The sequence below is a fragment of the Patagioenas fasciata genome, chromosome 23 (genome assembly GCF_037038585.1).
Source record: "Patagioenas fasciata isolate bPatFas1 chromosome 23, bPatFas1.hap1, whole genome shotgun sequence".
In the NCBI taxonomy this organism is placed as follows: domain Eukaryota; kingdom Metazoa; phylum Chordata; class Aves; order Columbiformes; family Columbidae; genus Patagioenas; species Patagioenas fasciata.
Genome location: NC_092542.1, coordinates 4,393,596 through 4,407,261, shown reverse-complemented (window position 1 = coordinate 4,407,261; position 13,666 = coordinate 4,393,596). Strand labels below are relative to the sequence as shown.

The 13,666-nt window shown below is 42.9% G+C and overlaps 1 protein-coding gene across 3 annotated transcripts in view; it reads left to right on the top strand.

Moving 5' to 3' along the window:
* DHRS3 (dehydrogenase/reductase 3) overlaps positions 1-13,003 on the top strand; it is a 52,273-nt gene extending 39,270 nt beyond the window's left edge. For all 3 annotated transcript variants that reach the window (XM_065854901.2, XM_065854900.2, XM_071798239.1), the window contains 5 exons: positions 7,428-7,571; positions 7,836-7,955; positions 8,693-8,931; positions 9,957-10,082; positions 10,967-13,003. In XM_065854901.2, coding sequence (XP_065710973.1) covers positions 7,428-7,571; positions 7,836-7,955; positions 8,693-8,931; positions 9,957-10,082; positions 10,967-11,051 — 714 coding nt within the window. In that variant the 3' untranslated portion in view covers positions 11,052-13,003. The remainder of the gene's footprint in view (positions 1-7,427; positions 7,572-7,835; positions 7,956-8,692; positions 8,932-9,956; positions 10,083-10,966) is intronic.
* Positions 13,004-13,666: the final 663 nt, after the last annotated feature.

Below are 13,666 nucleotides of genomic sequence, written 5' to 3'. Positions count from 1 at the left end.
AGTTGACAGATCCCCGGTGCTCTGCAATCTGCTGGCAGGTAGAAAAGCCTTGTGACATAGAGCTGTGCTTCTTACTGACTGTGAGCACGTTAAGGAATTATTATGCCTCAATATGATGTATTATGCTCCAGTATTACGTTACTGCCCCCTCAGCTAAATCCTAGTTACTGACCAGGCTACTTGATATATTTTATTTACTAGCAAGGACAGCTTATCTCATGTTCTGTTCTAAGTTAATTGATTTTATGCTCATGTTGAAGTGTTAAGTTCACTTTGCATTGCAGTGGCCTAACAAGCACGTGTGTGATAGGCAATCGCATCCGAAGGATGGTAACTTCCAGGGAGCTGTAACTTCTTCATACGCTAGAGCTTGATTTGTGGTTGCTTGAGCAGCCCCTCTAGTTTAAATAAGCATCTGATTAGAATTGATCAATTCTGGATAAAAGTAACGATCATAACTTGCGTTTCTACATTTAGATATCATTTTATTCAAGCAGAGCTGTGCTGTTTTCAGGTTTTGTTGAGCTGGGTAGCTACTTCATCTTAGTGCTGTATTGAAAAAATTGGTCTGATGAGTGGAGGGCCCTTTATAGCCGTGCTGTGCCCCTCCGGGGATGTCTGCTCACGGTCCTCCCATCCCCATCTTCCTTCTTTGGCTTAACAGGCTGAGAGAGTTAAATATGTCCTGAAAACTGTCATTTGTACAACAGATGAATAGATTTTAGAAATTCTGCCCTGTTGCATAGCAACAGCCACCATTAAAAAATAGCATTTGAGGGGTGCATAAAAAGATAGGAAACCAGTTAAGCATTTAAATATTGAAGCTTTCTAAGCAATATCTTTTATTTCTTGGACTAAAATACTTAGAATAAAAGCTCGTTTTGTCAGCTTTTAGATGGTTTTTAAAAGGTAGCAATTCTCTCTTTCTGGATGCGAAGAAAGGAGACTTTGAGGGGCGCTTGTCTGGAGCTGTTGCTGGCGCTCAGTCTATACGCGTGTTTAATGCAGGCTGGTTTAACTCCCAATGCTTCTTCAGTAGCCTCATGGGAGAAATTACTTTTTCAGTCAAGAGCTGCATCCTATTACGCATGTTGATGATCTGGAGCATGTTTTAGGCCTTTCTGTAGGGTAGTTCATAATGACAGCGTTAGAAATGTTATTCATCCTTAGGTTTCCATGTTTGTTCTGTTCCAGAACCTCTCAGCATTTCAAGATTAGGCATGCTGTTGCAGAAGTCTTCTCAGAAATAGAAAGGCAAACTTTAAAAGACAATGCAGTTCTGTTGGTGCCCAGTTGGTAGCTCTTTGATTCTGATTTTCCATAAATTTATGATAGGTCTGATTCTTCCAGTCTCTTATTTAAGAAGTAGCAGACTTTTCACTTAACTGTTGGTTGAGCCAGGCAATTTCAGGAGTTACTTTCACCCAGGCAGGTGATAGAAATAATAGTGTTGGATTCGTGTTTTGAAGTTCATGTGTCCTTAACTTGTAACATTACCCTATAATCTAAACTTCTGACTGGTTTTAGCTTTACAAAAACAAACACTCTTGCCATTCAGTGTCAATATAACTTTCTATCATAGTAAATGTTTAACTATATTACATGGATGTTTAACCTGCCACATTTTGAGAACTCTTAACCCTGAGCGGTAAGTAAAAATAACAACGCAGAATTTGGGAAGGAAAACGTGCAAACAGCAAACCTTCAGCTGTGCCGAAGTGCCCTGTTGGACCATGGCAGAACCAGTCATTTCTTCTTTTCCTTTGAAATGTTATTTATACTGACTTGCCATCCCTCGTCCTGTCTGCTGGGCTTGCAGTTCAGAAGCGCTTTCTGCACCTGCGTATTTCCCCTCCCACAATTTCCTGAGGTCTCTGCATGTTTCCTATGAAGCTGGGTTATAGAGCTGGCGTGCCAAGCGGCGGCACACCGGTTATTTTTACAGGATGGGGTATTATATTTCTGTTGGTAGATATTTTCAAAGCCTTACCTCAAATATATAACTTAAATAACCTTACCGCTCCTCCCCACCCCCAGATATGCCACTTTTTCCTGCTTTGCAGCCAGAGGATTTTATTGCTGGAGGTTTCTTTGTGTGCTTTGGTTCCCCAGAGCAGAGGCCGGTTCTAACACATGGTGTGGCAGACATTCACCATTCAAAAATCTGTCGGTTTTCCCCCCACAAACGCTTCCATGAACCTTTGCAGGGTGACAGCCTGTGGCCACTTGGTGCTTTTGTTGGAACGTGCACTCCGGTTGACCCTGTCCCAGCGTTAATAGGATTGTAAAGGCTGACTCCTGCGTGACCTCTCCTTGCAAACAACCCCAACCCTTCCCCTTCCTCAACTGCTGGGTAGGACAGAGCTGCAAAGCCTTGCTCCCAAGGCAGTCTGGAGTGACAGTTCATGTTGCAGACGAAAGCAATTGGAAAAACCACTGGAAAAAAAGTCAGCGTGGGGCCACCTGTCCTTAAATAGTCCTGGCTGTGAGAACAGTGGGCATTTGTTCACTTCTTTACAGGGAGCTGGTCTGAAATGCCTGAATGAAGATAAAAAAGTACAAATCTTCTTTCTAAGGAAGGCCCCTATTCAATGGGAGACAGGTAGTTATGTAGTTCTCTGTGACCTTTTAGGTGCTGTTTTGCTCCCTTCAGAGGAAAAAAAGGCAGCGAGCGGGGTACAAGTGGAATTGACTGTGGTTTGGGTGGATAATGTTAATCCCATTGAGCGCTAGATCAACATATAAAGTAATAAAAGTTCTGACTGTAGACTAAAGGAGTTGGAATTCACTCTTTTAGTCTCCTGAAGACTCTTTACACCTACATTTTAATCTCATTACTGTATATTACTCCTGGCCTTAACTCAAAGCAGTTATTTTAAAGTCTGTGTTTTGTGTTTACCATGGTGGCAGGATTAAATTTAATTGAATTTCTTATGGCTTAATGTCTTCACAGCTTCTAAATACTAATCTACAAAAGTTTGTGTGTAAAATAGGCAAATGGGCTCACTCTCTTGATTTCCCCCGTTCTTACCTGTAATCTTTCCTGCAGCTTTGATATTCGCTTTCCACTGTGCGAATGGAGAAAATGTTGCCACTGGCCTGCTTTGTTTGCTCACTTTTATAGAAGTGTCACTAAGGGGGCTGGGTTAAGTATTTTGACCCACTTGAGGCATCAAAAGGTTCTTTTTTCCTTCTAAAGCCAAGATTGGCTTTTCACACCGAAGGGCCGCACCTTTCGCTCCCCAGTAATCTGTCTTTCCTGCCTCTCCCACGAAAAACTCCTGAAAGGACTTGTCTGCGTTTGCCCTGGGGCAAGAGAGGGGAAGGGGTGGAGGAGAAAACTCCACCATTGACAGCTTTGGAGGCTCTAGGATTTAATTGAGCCTCTTGTTCTCACGATATGCAAAACTCCGCCGGGATTACGGGACACACTGGAATGCATTTCTTTGGAGGACCAACTGTGAGTTAGTACTACCAGGCTTTGTAAATATATGGGGCTAAGACTGACATACTTCAGTGGATTATCTACACTTTGTACTTCCTAAAAGTATGCAGGGACTTTCAGTGTTAGGTGTAGAAAGGCTTTCTGTGTTTGAACAAAGGTGGCAGGCTGTGCAATTACAGAGACCAACTCAAACAGAGCAACTTTTGTTTCACTGGGCTAGGAAGGGAGGTTGAAAGGGGGAATGAAATGTGTTGACCTACCAACTACTTCCTATCTCTGCTGATCTGTGGTTGTGGTTGATTTGTGGAGGCAGCAATGATGAGATCAGGCAGGAAGGGCACGTCCCTGTCTCTCTGCAACGCTTTAATCTTTCAGTGTATTCAAATTGATACAGAGAATTGCCTCATGAATCGCAACATGCTGGAACTTTTGGGATGGGAGCTATAGCTGCTAATCTCAATACACGTTGTTGTGCTGGAAAAGACTAAGGGTAAACAACTCCACTAAAATATAACCCAGATAGTCCAAGGGAAGCGTTGAGAAATGGCACATGTGCAGTCTCAGAAATGCGTTTGTTGTGGGACACTTTTCCAACACTGGTCTAGTTCACTGGAGTGAAAGTCTAGCACAGCGGGTTTGCTGAAGATACCGTGCCAAATTAATTGACGATGGAAAAGGGCAACATTCCTTTGCTGCTGTTCTTGAGCTGTGCTAGCAATAAAACTGGACCAAACAAGTTGAATAGCCTCGTAAACGATGTAAAATTAGCTCCAGCCTCATCTCCTGCACCAGTAATGTACTTAAGGCTCTGGAAGCATTGGTCATGTGTGTATTTTGTGGTTGATAGCAGCTTCAATCTAGACCAGTTTATATAAATTAGTGGCTTTATCTGATTTTGCGGTGGTCAAAAACATAACTCTTACTTACTCGTGTTATGGTGAAAGTCAGGATTTAAACCTGCAGTCAGGTTTGGGGCTTTTGGCAAGTAGGCAGCGCAGGCCTCTTGTAGAAAGTCTTGCCTTGGTACAACAGCAGCTAAAACCTTCCCTTTGCCTCCCCTCCGACCTCAGCTCACGTCTCATTAGCAGATTAAGTCCAGAGTTAAACGAGTCCTCTGGGAGTGGAGGATGCAGCACTACTGAGCCTGCCACTCTGGCTGCGATGATTTTCCTAAGGCCAGATAAGGAGTCATGGGACTTGCCAGAGGGGAGATCTGGAGATAAGGTTTGTTTTGCAAAAATCCTGGGAAAATCTGCCCTCAGCTGTGATGTCACAGCCCTCGCCTACTTTAAAGTTAATTAAGAGGAGGGCGTGTTAGGTTCCTCTGTCATCATAAATCTGGTCTTTTCCATGTCCAGTGGCAGGAAGACCCCAACCCTGCTGCTGCAGGGCTCTCACCGCCTCTCGCTCGCAGCCTGGAGCAGAAGCGATTGCTTTGACATTCCACCTGCCTCCCGACTGCCAAGCGCGGGGTCACCCCGAGGTAACCCCGGGGTAGGAGCAGGTCTGCCGCAGCGGGGATTAACCGCCTCGCTGGGCTCCTGCCCTCGACAATTTTCTGGTCAGTAACTTTTGGAAAGGAGAGCGTGTCTAGTGCAGCAGGGAGGGGCAGGCGGGAGAGGATGGTGAGAGATGAAGGAGGAGAAGAAATAGGGGCTGGATTCTTTCCAGGACGGAAAACTGTCTGTCCAAGAACTTATCTGAAATATAGATTAAATATTCCTCTATCCACCATTAAATTACTGTGAATGAGTGGCTGCGCAACATCCTGACAGGCTGCATAATAAGGAACGCTGTGTCTCTTTTCTCCCTTATTCCTCGGCATTTTCCTTTGTCCCAGACAGGAATTTCTGTGTCTGTAAGTGTCATTCTCTCCAGGACTTAGCCTCCAATTGGGACACACTTATTGCCAATTTAGAATTAAACCTAAAAAAGGAAAGGAGACACAGACCAGACTCTGAGAGCCCTGTCTACATGTTGACAATTGTGCTTCCTAGTAGAAGGGACCATTTCCCAAACTGCAGATCTAGAGTCCTTACAAATGCAGAGCCTTCCAGTCCTGACTAGGGCAGGATGAAGCTACATGGTCCCTTTCTTGATGTTGAATGAGCAAAGAATAAAATACATGCTTGCTTGCATATAAAGCGAGGTGCCAACTGCCCATGTTTAGGCCGTGGGGCATCAGCAAAACGCAGGTCCGAGCCCTGTCATTCATCAGCTCAACAAGGACCAAGAGTTTTTGTTCAGGAGCGTTGAGAATGTGTGTGATTGTCCCCAGCTCTTGAGCTGTCTAGTTGAATGCTTTAGTGAGAATGTTACACATAATACAACCTTATGAGAGCCAAACAGCAAATTGTCAAATTGCGAATTCTGCAGAAGGAGGTGAATTCAGGAGAACCAAGGACTGATGAATAGGTTGATAGAAAATCTCAGGAGGCAATAGTGGAATAAGGACCTAGAAAAACATTGGTGAAAACTGCTACAAGCAAACAATTGCCTACACAGAAACACAAAGCCAAAGCCCTCTGTAAGGATCGAGCTCAGCAGCAATAGAAGCCTCAACCATGAGGCTGATGCAGCAACTAAAAGTCTTGTCTGTCCGTCAGATCTGATCTCCTCGGAGGCCAGAGGGAAGCCTGTGCCAATTTAATTTGGCCAGATGTAAGAGAGAAATTGAAAGTCTCATATGATCTTGTAGGAGCAGTCAAGCTTGAATTTGGACCAAAAGCCTGTTGTATTGAGTTGAGAGTTTTATCCATCTGTAAAAAGTAGCAGAAATTACGGCAGGAAAGCTCACTTCCCACTGTGTCGTTAGGGAACTTTCACCTCTCACGAAAGAATAGTCTTTTATTTACTGCTTTTGTTTTACGCAGGCTGGTGCCTTCACCTGAGTGTGAACAGTGTCAGGGACACGGAAACTTCCCAGGGAAGAAAATCAGTACTGAAGTGAATGCTGTCAGCAGGATAACCAGCAAATTCTGTCTTCCCCAGGTGGCCCAGGTTTTAAAGGGTTCACCTTGCAAGACTTGCCTGTAGGATATTAAAGGTCCCCAAGTAACTGTTGGGGCATAAAAAATATTATATCCAAGAGCTGCATCACAGACAGATGTTCCTTTGACTGGTCGTCCTTTGCTTAACTATTCTTCCATATATTTCCTGACCCTCAGTGCATCGGTGGCAGCTCTTGGGAACAGGAGGCTGTATGGATGTTTGAAAGATATTGAAGTAAGGGTTCCTCTTTTTATTTTGCAACAGCAGTGTGAAACCCCAGAGTGCTACGTACGTGAGGGCAGTTTCTTGCCTTCCTCCCCTTGTCTGACACCTTATTTCTCTGCCTCTCCTGCCTTCCATCACTCATCAACTTGTGGGTTAATTTTTTAGCGTCTCATTTGACTGATCCAATCCTGCTAAGAGGTTGAAATTGCTCGCTTTAAATGTCTGCATTAGGATGAACGTCTTGTTTGAAATGCACCCATGGCACCAGCCTGCAAACAGCATTGCAAATACTTACATATGCTATGCTGAAAAAAGATGTTTTACTGCAGAGCAGATCTTGTCTCCAAATGTAGAACAAGAACAAAACAACATACCAGATATACAGGAAGGTCTGGGATTTTAGAGTAAATTTCTCTTTGTGTGTGCATAGCAAAAGCAGGGATAGATTTGAAATGTCACGATACAGAAAATTGCCAAGTGTTTCATGTGTTTGTCATGTTAGGCTAAAGATCTGATTTCTTGTGTCAGCTATTGTGTTGCTTGTAAATAACATCAGCAGTGCGATACAGCTACCAGCACGATACTCAAGTCCCATCCCCATCTAATAGAAAAACATTGTTAGTCTTAAATGAAACAGGGCAACAGGGCTGGCACTGCAAACACATCAAAGATGTTCATCAAATTGTTGAAGTTAGAAGCATGTTTTAATTATTTTAGATTTGAAGCAGAAGCTGTTTGACTGTAACAAAAGATTTTTTCGCTGCAGATCATCCTGTGGGGTCGAACTGAGAAATGCCTGAAGGAGACCACAGAGGAAATCAGGACGATGGGGACGGAATGCCATTATTTCATTTGCGACGTAGGAAATCGAGAGGAGGTCTATCGGCAAGCCAAAGCTGTGCGGGAAAAGGTTAGTGGCTGTGGAAACGCTGGTTTTGGGTAGAATTTAGGAACGGTTGATGAGGATGGATGGATGACCATCCAGATTGTGTTGCACAAAGTCTAGCTACCTGTTTTAAGTGATCCAGAAGGGTTACAAGGCCTATAGGCCAGAATGTCAAAAACTATGAAAATATAAATGTATTTAGGCAATAATAGATATTCAGATATAACGGTGACTGCTGATTCTTGAGGAGAGATATTTGTTGTAACCAGTCATTTGGTTTTTTTGCAGGTGGGCGATATCACTATCCTGGTGAACAATGCTGCTGTGGTCCATGGTAAGAGCCTGATGGACAGCGATGATGACGCACTGCTCAAATCACAGCACATAAACACCCTGGGCCAGTTCTGGGTAAGACGAGCTCTTCTGTCACATGTATTCAGAACTGGGAATGAGAGTGACAGATTACTGCCAGTAAACTGTTGGCTGCTACAAAGCTTTTCTAAATGATGTTTGGTAAAATCAGTCTGACATGAAAAGGAGACAGAACAAACAATGTGAGGGGCAAAGGCCAGAGGAAAGAAGTCTACAAAAATTAATTTTTCCAGTAGTAACACAATATTTGATGCTAATGTATCCGCATTCTGGGATTTCCAGAAAAACATCTGATTTCTTTTGAGAAAGCCAGAGCTCACAGAAGCTATTTTTCTGTACATGGAACATCAGAGGAGAGTGAGACTCCATTGCTCGGGGAAGGAAGCTGGTGTGAAACTCATTCCATTCCAAATTAGATAATAGGAATGAATTTTTAAAAAGAGATTCTTGTGATTTCCTTACTTTGTTGAAGACTTTGTCCTCTGCAAGAAGTTCTTAAACATTCAAAGCATCCTGTTCATGGCCTATATCTGTGGGTACTGCTTCCTTACGTGCTAGGGGAGATTTGGTTTTGTTTCTACACAAACTTTGCCTGTTCAGAATCTTTCGGAAAATGACAAAGCAACAAGGTACTCTGCCGCTCCTTTCCCAGCACAATGAACAGCACAGTTCAGCTTCTTATCTCCATGTCACCTTTTTTTTTCCCAGTAACTACTGTTTTTATTGTATCTCTGCTGAGCAAACCTTTTTTTTTCCGCTCTGTTGTTCTTCAGACCACCAAAGCATTCCTGCCAAGGATGCTGGAGTTGCAGAATGGACACATTGTTTGCCTGAACTCTGTCCTGGCCTTGTCAGCCATCCCTGGAGCCATTGACTACTGCACCTCCAAAGCCTCGTCCTTTGCCTTTATGGAGAGCCTGACCCTGGGGCTGCTCGACTGTCCTGGGGTGAACGCCACAACAGTCCTGCCCTTCCACACCAGCACGGAGATGTTTCAAGGCATGAGAATCAGGTCAGTCCAGGGGAGCTAGAAGAAAGCATCTCATTTTAAATGAATCATCAGAATACACTCCTAATTAATGCTTCATTTAGTTAAGAGAATTTGATGTCTCATTTGGCTGCCTGGGAACAGAGGGTCACTCTAGGCCACCTGGGACCCATCAGACTGGTTCCTCAGTTTACTGGCGGATTCATACAGGCTGTCTGTGCTGAGAGACCTTTGCTTCTGCGGAGAAATCTGTAAGCTCTTTTTCCCTGAGTGTATTTGGGCCATGTGCAGCCTCTAGAGAGGGAGGGAAGGCAATCTGAAAACTGAGGTCATTCAAAAGGAACAGTCTACAAATTACTTGAGAATTAACAGCACGGATTCCTTCTTTATTCATTGAAATTCTTTAGTCTTTCCCACTGAAAAGAAAGACAGCCACTTACTGAAGTAAGGCTATCAGTACCTCCTTTTTACCTCGATCTAAGAGAACAAGCTAAATTCAAAGGCTAATGGCTGACCGAATTAATCTTTTACAATGGACAAAATAACATATTTGTATAGTTTATGCTCTATTAGTCAAGAAAACATGCAGTGTCAAACTGTTGCTTGAGCTGGGAAAAGCTTTATGTTTGGTATTTAAAGCAACAAGGGAAAATATTTGTCTTTCACCTGTCAAGAATTTGAATCAAGCAAAGAGCAACAGAAAGGAAGAGGAAAAACAACACTGAACAGACAGCATTTTCATATTGGTTTGCATACAATTTAAGAAAATCCCCGAACTAAGGTTCCAAATGCAGTCTGCCACTTCACCCTAAAGGCACAAACGTTCTTAACCATTTAGCTGACCCAGGAGTACTGGCTGGAACTGGGCTTTCTGCTCTCCAGCTTTCTGGCTGGAACTGCAACTTCCTGCTCCCTCCAGCCTGCTTGGGGCATGTTCGAGTGCCAGGAACCAGTACCAGCTTAGTGAGCAACAGGGCTTGGAAGGTGATATCTTAAAGAAGGAGGTTGATTAACAAATAATTATCTTATTTTTTACTTTATTTATTCAGGTTCCCTAATCTTTTTCCTCCTCTCAAGCCAGAGACAGTGGCTAGGAGGACAGTAGAAGCCGTTCAGATGAACCAAGCCTTCCTGCTCCTTCCCTGGACAATGCATGTTCTTGTCATCCTCAAAAGGTAAATACTTCCTTTGCCCAGCAATAGCGCAGCTTGGCTTGCGGTCCTCTGTGTCTGTCCACCAAGGCAGAACAGGATTTAGAGAGCATTGCTTGCGTTACAGCAATGAAACGATTAAAAATAACCATCTATGATTAGGACATGAATTTTAAAGTCCCTAAGGAAAGAAAGGCCCAACTTCATATCCTGAAACAAGTGAAGAGAAAGGACATTTAAATTAGTGTTTGCATGAGAGTTTGCACTAAAGCCTTTGGAAAACCCAGCTGAAACAAGGCTGTGAGATTTCTGTGGAAAATAATTACAATATTGCATTTCAAACCAGAAAAAATAATTCACAATAAATGCTTTGCTCTAAATGTAAAATTTGGGATACTCTCAAAAGTTCCCAGAAATTCTACAGACTGAATTATACAGGGCTGTTCTCCTTCTCCTTTATTGTAATTCATCGTTTATTTTACAGTACAGTACAGTAGCTGTCAGGAAATTGGATCTATATGCATACCGTATGATGAGGCCATGTGCCTGGCACAAATAGATGGCAAGTTAATGGAGAACTCGCTTTAAATTTGTTTATTTCAGAGTGCAAGATTCGGCACAATATTTGAGAGGAATAAAACATGATTGTGTCTCCCAAGGTACAGTTTTCGCAGTCCTTTTTGGGTAACTATTTCTGTAGAGAAAGAGTGACTTGATACAACTTTCTCCCTTTAGGCCTACTCATAGCAGGATGCTGACACATGTTTTGTCTGTGTGCTCTCACTAGCTGATTTTTAAGAATATATGTACTTATGTATGTGTGTATACGACACATTTACACATCCTCTTGTTAGAATAGACAAAGAGGTTTGTCTGGTCTGCTTATCTTCTTCCTGCTTCTCCTGCAGCATTCTCCCTCAGGCAGCACTTGAAGAAATCCACAAGTTTTCTGGGAGCTACACCTGCATGAACACTTTCAAAGGGCGAACATAGACTTGATGGTGCAAGGACTGTTCTTCAGTGAAGCCAACACAAGCATGAAAATCCTGACAGCACTGTGAATCAGCAGTCTTGGCTCGTCGCCTGTTCATGTGACTTGCACTGCTCTGAGGCAACACATTTCTTGCAGGTCATATCCATAGTAACGTGACCTTTGCACAGGACTGAATGAGTAGACTATGGACCTCTGGAAAGAAAAACAAAAAAGTGTGAAATGTTTATATGATGTTTAATTCTTTAGAGTTCAATTGTTAAATCTACTTATGGTTTTAAGATGTAATTTTTGTTTCTAAATTGTCTGTAGGCTGTCTCGGCTGAGAGGCAGCACATCACACCCCACACTTCATCCCTGCTCTTCAGGGGAACTGCAATTACTAACTGCTACTGGTTTCATTTCAGCTTTTTGAATGGGGAACTTCTAAAATACTTGGAAGAACTGAAAGTTATGGACAGTTAATGGAAGATTCCTTCCCTTCACTTGACGTCTCTTGATGAAGCTGTGCCCCACTCATACTAGGGAAGGAGCCAACTGCGGAGCGATGTTTTATGTGTTAAAGGCCACCCGGGACTTCTGTCTGGAAGGACTGTGCTGGGCCCAAGAAAGCTGTCTTACTGGGAAGGCTGGAGAGGAGTGCTCAGGCAGAAGGGCAGACAGTCTGAATAGTGGAAGATTCTGTCACTGAACTCATATATGAAATTTAATTGTCTTTCTGAATATTTTTGTTCATTTATGATAAAATATATCTATATTTTTAGCATTAATCCCAGATTGCCATGCATGTAGGCAGCATCACATTGGAGTTGAACTAAATCTAGAACTAAAACTAGAGGCTGCTTGTACAAACATATTCACTGACATAATCCACGCAGAGGAAAATCCATTGTACCAATCTGCACAGTGAAGTAAGTGGAATAATGCTCTAAAAATAGAAGAGACAGTACTGTGGTGCTCATGCAATGTGAAGTTTGGAAGCACAGTTAGCAAAGACCTGATTAAATGCACGTTGAATTCAAGTGGGAATATACCCGTTGTTTTTTGGGGGCATTGAATCAGGCATTGAGCAGCCAAAAGTGACAAATACTGCTCGGACTGAAATGCCAGAAGCAGCTAGACATTATTTATTTTTGTAATGATATGTTCTCTTCGACAGCCTAGTAAAAGCAACACTGAATTCCTATGCCAGATGCAGTATGCAGCACTAGGCATAGTAATGTAGTTGAAACACATTGGAACGCTACTAAAAGAGGAATTAATATAATTGCAGTACAGGCAAGCAGCAAGCTTGACAGGAGAACACTTGAATGAAGCGCCTCAAGGAACAGCACGTGGTGAAAGGAGTGAATTTAGGGCTTCTGACTTGAATTTCAAGCTTTTCAGTAGATGTCCTGTGTGACCTGGGGCAAGCTGCACAGTTTCAAGGTACACCTGGCCTGCAAAGCAGATATTCCTAGTGTTTCCCTACCTCAAAAGCTGTAAGTCTGACTACCTAAATGTTTGTCAAAAGCTCAGCAAATTCAAATGGTACCATGCTAAAGAAAGGAAAAGCAATATTTGTTCATTAAACAAGAGGCTCTATACAAAAATTTAGAAGGGGAAAAAACCCATATGCCAAAATGCATCACTTCTGGTGAGATCCATCACCTCCTGAGAGAGATGTGAGTTACAGCAGAAAAGCTGTGAGCTGTATTTGAGATGTTCCTTTGGTTCTACCGTGTAGGATGGAGACCAATGGCCCAGGTGCAGTGATGTGAGTGTTTGTGCCTGCATGGGTGTGCTGAGGAGCTCTCGGATCTGCGTCAGTGCAGAGCATATCAGCTTTGGAAAGGTTTCTTACCATGGAGTTTTGTTTTGAATTCCTAGATGTCTGAGGTTCTCTGGAGAGGACAAAAAGAAACTTTGATCTCTGTGATTTTGATGCCTGCCCTAATAGATACTTTCAGCTTTATTTTTTGTCTGTTTTTTGAGAAGAAAGCCAATTCATTGAAAACACAAGAGCAATGAAGGGAGAACCCTTCCAGGATCTGCCAGGAATACTGAAGGTACCATATTTACCAAGAGATGCTCGGGAGGGGACGGGATGGTTATATGTACCTCCCTTTATGCACTCTAAGCCTTTTTAGTTTCTCATTACTCACAGTCAGGCTTGTAGATGCAAAAGCAAACAGAATTGGTGAAAGAGGGCACCCCACAGTGTCCCCTTAAATTAAACCTTTATGCTGAGATTCTATTGATTAATGACATCCTAAGGCAAAAGTGAGGTAAAAACTAGTGCACACATTGAAATTAACTCCACATTCATCCCCAAATCCTGTCTCTTAGGTGAATCTGCTCTTTTCCTGCACTGTGTAAAAGCTGTTCCTGTCTTCAGAGGTTGTTTTACATACTAAGTGCTGTTGATTTCTTTCTAATGAACATAAACAAGTCAGAACAGAGCTGAGACTGTCATCTCACTCTCCTACACACACAGACTTGCCTCTCTCTTTCCCTCAGGGTCTCTGAGCGGCCAGCAGGTCAAATAGCAGTCACAGCGGGGGAGAGGTATGCGGCAAACAGAATGAGGAAAACATTGACTTTGCTTTTCCAGATAGTGAGGAAGAGTTGAGTAAGA